Source organism: Suncus etruscus, chromosome 9, assembly GCF_024139225.1.
Source record: "Suncus etruscus isolate mSunEtr1 chromosome 9, mSunEtr1.pri.cur, whole genome shotgun sequence".
NCBI lineage: Eukaryota > Metazoa > Chordata > Mammalia > Eulipotyphla > Soricidae > Suncus > Suncus etruscus.
The window spans coordinates 98345589-98353643 of NC_064856.1; the positions used below are offsets into that span (position 1 = coordinate 98345589).

Here is an 8055-nt window from a genome sequence, read left to right on the forward strand (position 1 = left end):
AACAAAATGGGAATAAATACAATATGTGGCTCGCGGGCCGTAGTTTGAAGACCCCTGTTCTACACATATGTACTTCAATTATGTTGTATGGGTATATAATAATTGCAATGTTACCATAGTTTATGCATTTCTAATAGGGAACGCATAATTTATATTAAAGGCCATATCAGTTCACATTTTTGAGGGGGTCTTGGGTTGAGGTCAATCTTGATGTGCCGAGGATCTTAATCTGACTCTGTGCTCAGGAGTCACTTCTAGTGGTTCCCAGGGGGTTATGTGCAGTGTTGGAGACTGAACATGCAAAGAAAGTGCTTTAATTTCTGCAGTATCTTGTTTACCACCAAGGATTGCAGAATTATCAAAGAATAGTTTTTCTGTGGATGCACCAACTTTCATATGCCTATGATTTCAAACTTTTCTAATACAAGCCTGTTTTTCTTCTAATTGCAGATCTTTATGTTCACTATGGTAACTTTGAATATTTCTTGGTGAATAATGAAAAATCAAAGTTTTGTAACCGAGTTTGTTCTCCTGGGACTTTCACAGAATCCAGACATTCAGAAAATATTATTTATTTTATTTTTGTTCATCTTTATCACAACTCTGAGTGTCAACTTGCTGATTGTGGTGACCATCCTCAGCAGCCCAACACTTCTGGGTTCCCCAATGTACTTCTTTCTGACCTTTCTGTCCATCCTGGATGTATGCATCTCATTGGTCATTGCTCCAACTATGATTGGTGACTGCCTCACTGAAAAGAAAACTATCTCCTTTATAGGCTGTTTGACCCAACTTTTTGCTGTACATTTCTTTGCTGGGGTAGAATTGATCATTCTAACAGCCATGGCCTATGACAGGTATGTGGCCATTTGTAAGCCCTTGCACTATACTTCTATCATGAACTCAAGGCTCTGTGGTATTTTGGTGGGAATAGCTTGGACAGGGGGCTTTCTGCACTCCACTATACAAATCGCTCTTACTTCCCAGCTCCCCTTCTGTGGTCCCAATATCATTAATCATTTCATATGTGATTTGAACCCATTGCTGAAGCTTGCCTGCACTGATACTTATATTTTTGGCCTTTTTGTCATGGCTAATAGTGGCTTTATGTGCATCCTAATTTTTTCTTTGCTACTTGTGTCTTACATGTTTATCTTGCACTCACTGAGAAACCATAGTTCTGAAGGACAGAGGAAAGCCCTCTCCACCTGTGGCTCTCACTTTGCTGTTGTGGTTTTGTTCTTTGTCCCATGTATATTTGAGTATGTTCGGCCTCCATCTGCTCTCCCCATTGACAAAATAGTAGCAGTATTATATTCTATTTTCCCACCTTTCTTCAACCCTTTGATTTACACTTTCAGGAACAAAGAGGTAAAAAGTGCCATTTGGAAATTGTGGAATCGATTAATGGTCATTCTTGATTATAAAAAGATAATTAAATAGTATAGGAAATAAAATGATTAAAAGGACAATCATCTTAGACAAAAACTGCCTTCATGTACTGTTTAACAGAGATAAAACTATGCAATGAAACAATTAATAATAGTGTCCTAGAAAAACTATATTTTTCGTTGACACCTAGAAATTCTTATAATCTATGTATATCATTAAATTTTAGTGTTGAATTGTGTTCTTATGTATAATTAATTTAAATGAAAACAACAAAAAGCCCAACTTGTGATTTATTTATCATTCATTTCATGCTTTGCGGTTCAAAGAACTTTTTGTAGAGGTAAGAAAGATGTTTAGAAATTATTACTTAAACAACTTACTCAGATGCTTTAATACGACATTGCATTTAGAAAACTGATATAAACTTTTAAGTTTGCATTTTTTACACTGACTCTTCTGGATGAATCTAATGGTTCTGTACTCATTATGTCCTCTAGAAAATGTTAATACTGTTATAAGACCAGCTACAGGCTCCGAACATATTCATGTCAAACCCTAACGTCTTTCTTTATGGTGCCAGGAAACATTCTGCTCAAAATCTGTCCTCTGTAATTAGGGATCTTGTTTTATTCATAAGCTCTAGGATGAAGTCAAGGATAGAGTCTTTCTTTACGGTCCCAGAAAAATTTCTGTTGAGTGGCAGTTCTGTAGTCAGTCTTTTGTAATTAGTACTCTTGGTTTTTGCACAGATTCTAGGACGAAGTGTCTTATTTCATCATTAGTTGATGAGGTACGCAACATGCCTTTAGATCAAGTTGTTGCTGTTTCCTCATCAGGGTGTCATATGAACCCACCCTGGCTCAATTCAGTGCCAGATATGTATTAGGGACTCCATGGGGATGGGGGTTGTTTCCTGGTGCTGGTGCAGGTAACTTTCAGTCTAAGGTTAGGATCTGGGGTTTCAGGTTGGATAGTTATTGTCGGATCACATGAGTTCGAAGTCGAGTCCCCATGACAAATTTTCAGGGTTGAAGGTACCCCTGTAATATAAAAATTATGGGTTCTTATCCTTATTATATAAGAACTTGTTTCTATACATAAGATTTCCCCATTTATGTGCCTATAAAAAAAGAAACTATGCCATATTATATATATTATTGATACATTTGGGGGTAAAATGACAAGCTGTACAATCTCTGTGCCCTGATTTCACCTGAGCTTTTATCCCAAACTAGTCTTTTCTACTATAATATCTTACTAAGCAGAATCAAAACAAGCAGAAAAAAAAGTGAGGGATGGAGGAGGCTATATCTACATTTGGAATAAACACTCACTAAATGTTATAACTATTAATCAAATAAACATGCAAAGAAAATATAGATATCCCCATTAAGTCTTTTGAGATAATTTGGGGTGGTAAATCCAGGGCACATTTTCATCCCTCACCTTGGTCTTAGTGAGTGTGAGAAATGGTTTGAAGCAGTAAGGGATCAGTTAGTGTTCTCAAGTTGGTGGTCCCTCTAGAGCTAAATCTGGTAGCAAGCAACAGTCCCATTGAGGAGGGGTAGGAGTAAAAGGGCCACATAGAATGAGTCAGCAGCAATGTGGCTGCAGCTTCTTGCCTGTGTGAGTGATGTGGGGCTGAGAGGGTGTCCTTTCACTTTGGGAGCCAGGTTGATGCTTACTAGGGAGATGGCCCTGATTCCTAAAATGTAAGAACTGATGGTAAAGAGCATTAAATAGGGAGAGAGAATGGATCTGGATTCTGGGAGTGAGGATATGAGGATAGAAGGTGTTTTACATGGCGGGCAGGGGGGATAATATATAACAGATAAAATACAGTATAGGCATGGATTGTTTATAATACAGATTAGGTGAACATAGAGAAGTCCTTTGCATACACACTCAAGTCTACTTATAGACAGACATTAGAGATCTATTTATAGGTTATAATTGGATATCTGACCCTTATGGGGTGGGTCAGAATGCTTGAAAAATAATTTTCAAATAAATGGATAGATTACAAAATATAAAATTAAGATACATTTAAAAATTGAGTCTTCACATATGAGGGGAAAGTTTTTCCAATTTCTAGGAACTTCATCATTGGTGGGGGTGAACTTAGCTAACTGAAGCTTTTGGGGGGATAGATTGTACATGGAACATTTTAGGATAAACAAAATTGTCATATCCAGAGTAATATGCAATTTGGTAATGAACACTCTAAGAGGAGTCTACCCTATGCAGTATCATCCACCATGTCTTTTGCATTACTTTTCTGAAAGGAAACTGACAGCATGGGCATTATGATATAATAGTAATATAGCTTGAATTGAAAGAGAAGGAAAAAGAATAAAAAAAATATATAAAAATAAAAAAATAGGGGCCAGAGTGGTGGCACAAGCAGTAAGGCATTTGCCTTGCCCGCGCTAGCCTACGACGGACCACGTTTCGATTCCCCTGCGTCCCATATGCTCCCCGAAGCCAGGAGCGATTTCTGAGTGTATAGCCAGGAGTGGTCCCTGAGCATTGCCAGGTGTGGCCCAAAAACAAAAATAAAATAAAATAAAATAAAAGATAAAGGATAAATAAAATGTTAATATTAATGTGAAAAAACATATTCAGTGAGTGAGGTCTATAACAAAAGTGGTACACAGTTGCCTTCTTCAGTGGTCTCTGTGGACATTAGCTTTATATAATACTATCAGGCGTAATCAAAAGAAAAAGGTAAATTAGTTTGTCAAAATATTATCTTAATGAGCACCGTATTTAGAGTCTAATATGATAGAAAACTGAATTTTGAAATTAGGGTGTCCAACCTATATCTACAAGAGCCTTTGTGGACAAAGAAAGTGAAGGATTATTGTATACATAATAAAATTAAGGCACTAAGACAGACAAATAGTGAGCACTGCAGTGGGATTCCCTGGCATCCATTTATATTTTACACATGATTCTGTGAATAAAAACATTAGAACATTATTATAGGCCTCTGAAGTGAGAGGTTGATTGAACACCTGTTTAATCTAAACAGTTGTTTTTGTTATTGCAGGTTTCTTTAAAGTATAATACAGAGTAAAGGCTTTGTGTTTCTCCTCTTCCACTTCCCTTCTTCTCGCTATACCCTGGTACTTATGCTGTTCAGAATATCTACCATTTAGACCACTGTATTTTTTTTGGAGTTATTCTAAATACCATGTACCATGTATAAGGGATATTGTTCTGTATTTATCCTTACTCTTCTAACTGACTTTATTTAACTTAATATTTTCTAGTTTCATCAATGTTCCTGAAAATTGCATGATTGCATTGTTTCTTACTTCTGTGTAGCATTCCATTATGTATATGTATCACAACTTCATGATCTGTTGTTGGACATCTAGATTGATTCCAAGTCTTGGCTATTGTACTTATTGCTGCAATGAAAAGTGATGTCTAGATATACTTTTGATGAATGTATTTCTGTTCTGGGGATAGATACTCAAGAGAGGGATTTCTGGGTTGTATGGTAGCTCTATTTTGAGTTTACTGAGAATCCTTCATACTGTTTTCCATAAGGGTTGGACCAGATAGCATTCCCACCATCAGTGGATGAGAGTTCCTTTCTTACCACATCCCTGCCAACAGAGATTAGTTTCATTATTTTTGATATGTGCCATCCTCACTGGTGTAAAGATGGTACCTCATTGTTGTCTTGATTTTGGAATTCCCAATGTTAAGTGATGATGAACATGTTTTCATGTGTCTGTTGGTCATCTATTGGTCTTCTTCAGGGAAGTGTCTGTTCATTTCTTCTCCCTATTTTGCACTGGTTTTAAGGTTTTGTGGAGCTAACTGTTGTGAGAGCTTTGTATATCCTAGATATCAAAGCTTTATCTGATGGGTTGATTGAAAAAATTATTTTCCTATTCTGTTAGCTATCTTTAGTTTTCTACCATGTTTCTAGTGGAAATGCTTTCAGTTTTTCATAGTTAAGGATAGTGTTGGCTATGTGGTCAAATACCTGGAGATGTGACAAGTGGGTGGCAACACTGGGCAGAGCATCTTCCTGATTCTAGCTGAACCATTAAACTTGAAACATCATGTTCAAGATGATACTATCGTTAAGAAGACCACCCTCAATTCTTGAATTCTTGTTTAATATGGGATTTATCTCCTATCCAGAGGACATTTTTATTAAGCCAGAATATTCTGAAGGGGGGGGAAAGCATATGCTATGACCTTTATTTTGTTGCTCCTTAAAGTCCTCACCCTCTTTGGGCCTGCAGAAAGCTTTTCTCCTTCAGGGCCTAATATTTTATATAGTGATCTAAAATACCTACTTTTCTTTTTCAGATAAACAACTCTGTAACCTAATAAACTACTGCCTGGGCCCTTTTAATACCACAGTAGTGTGAAATTTCACTTCTTCCATTACATAGGCAGGGTATGTTCCTTTTGAAAACATGAAGTTATCACTTAAGTATCTTCCCCTTCCCCCCTCTCTTACACACACACACACACACACACACTCACATATTTCTTTCTCACACACTTCTCTAAGTGAATTTATTTTAATAAAAATATTGTGCCTTACCAAAAATTAAAACAAAACCAAAAAGCTTATGACATCAAATTTTCAGCAGTGTTTCCCTGAAGAAGAAATTGTGACAGTCACTGAAAACAAAAAAAAAACAAAACAACAAAACTCCTCCTCAATAAAAGCCCAAGTCTAGATGTGTTCCTTATTAATTCTTCCGAACATTTAAGGAGAAACCGCGCTGGTGTTTTATATTTTTGAATCTGCATATAAAATAATAACGTAGATAAAATTGTGATTCAAGGAGTTTTTACAATTTATTGAGCATTAACAGAAATATTAATGTTAATCCCTAATATTTTGAGGAAAAGACCTATGAAATGGCACAGGAGAGGACCTGCAGGGGAGGAATGATAATTATATAGCAGCTTCCCAATTAAGAGTGCTATTAAAAAAGAATTATAAATTAAAAAGTGAGTGATGTAATTCACAGATCTGTCTCCCAATGTAGACTTTATTTCCATAATGTACTCAATATTACAAATAGCTTTATATTTTAAACTAGCATTGATATTAAAATCTAAAAAGTTGTTAAATTACTTTTTTTAATTATATTTGGAGAGAGTTTAGGGCTACATTAGTGCTGTTAAAGTTACCCTTCTGGCTTTGTGTACACCAATACTTCATGACAACATTCAGGGGACTATATGAGATGCTAGGGTATCAAACTTGTGGCCTGTTGGTGAGATTAGTGGGTAGAGTACTTGCCTTAAATGCAAATAGAACATGGTTTTATCTCTGAAACACTTATGATCCACAGAGTGCCACCAGAAGTAAACCATGAGCACAGAACTAGAAATAACCCCAGAGCACAAAAAAAAAAAAAAAATTCCCAAAGCAAAAATAATTGCAAAGCAAACCACTTACCCTTTGTATTGTCTTTGAACCCTGGAATTTCCAGTTTTATTATCTGTTATTTAAACAATTTCTTTTTTGGTGGTAGTTTTTTGGATGGGGATTTGATACTGGTTTTGGTGGTGTTTTGGGTCACACTTCATGATGCTGAAGGGTTTACTACTGGCTCTCTATGCAGACCACAGGCCTGGCAGAGGCTCAGAGATTTATATAGGGTGTCAGAAACTGAACCCTGGTCAGTTGCATGCAAAACAAGTGTCCAGCCTACTGTACTATTCTTTTAGCCCTATATTTTACTGAATATGTTTTTCTGGAATATCTTACCAAATGTAATACAATTTAGGTACTGAACTTGGGTGCTATTTTTTTTCATTTTACCTTAATATTTTTGGTATTATCTTGATGAAAGATATTATAAAAAGATCCAATTTCTATACTAACATAATGAATGACAAAAAATAGAGCATGACAAAAATATTGTCTCCTATACTGAGAATTAGCATATGGATTCTTTTTGTTTTACTGTGGTAATATAATTTAAAATCATTTCTATGTTATTTTGAAAGCTTACTCACTGCCTTATCACCATAATGTCAATAACTTTCCACCACTATACAAATACCCCACACCCCCAACCTTGCAGAGAAAAACTTAAAATATGATTTCAAACTCATAGCAACTCATTTTTGAATGGGGATTGATAGAATTTATCTCAATATTTAAAGGCCATGTATATAAAATGTACAGACAATACTAAATAGTGTATACCCGATTGTAGACAATAAAAACAATATAGTACAGTGGGTAGGACATTAATATTGCATATGACTGATCTTGTTTTTTATTTTTTTTGTTTTTGGTTCACACCCTGCACCACCCAGGGGTTAATCTTTGCTCAATGCTCAGAAATCACTCCTGGCAGTCATTGGAGGACCACATGGGATGCCAGAAATCGAACCCAGGTCTGTCCCGATCAGCAGATCAGCACCATGAAAGGCAAATGCCCTATCACTGTGCTATCACTTGGTTTCTTTTATTGTTTTAGGTGGTGGTTTTTTTTTTTTGTAGTTGTTATTTTTTGGGGGTCTCATATAGCTGATCTTATTTCAATCTTTGGTACTTGTTATGGTTCCCCAAGCCCATCAGGAGTGATACCTGAGTACAGAGAAACGAGTAAGCACTGGGTGTCACCGGAAGCCGGAACCAACAGAAATAAAATCTTTAAGACA

At 36.1% G+C, this 8055-nt stretch overlaps 1 protein-coding gene across 1 annotated transcript; it reads left to right on the forward strand.

Moving 5' to 3' along the window:
- The first annotated feature begins 495 nt into the window (after positions 1-495).
- On the forward strand, positions 496-1443 carry LOC126017720 (olfactory receptor 4C15-like). The gene has a single exon (XM_049779772.1). The coding sequence runs from the start codon at positions 496-498 to the stop codon at positions 1441-1443; it is 948 nt and encodes a 315-aa protein (XP_049635729.1).
- Positions 1444-8055: the final 6612 nt, after the last annotated feature.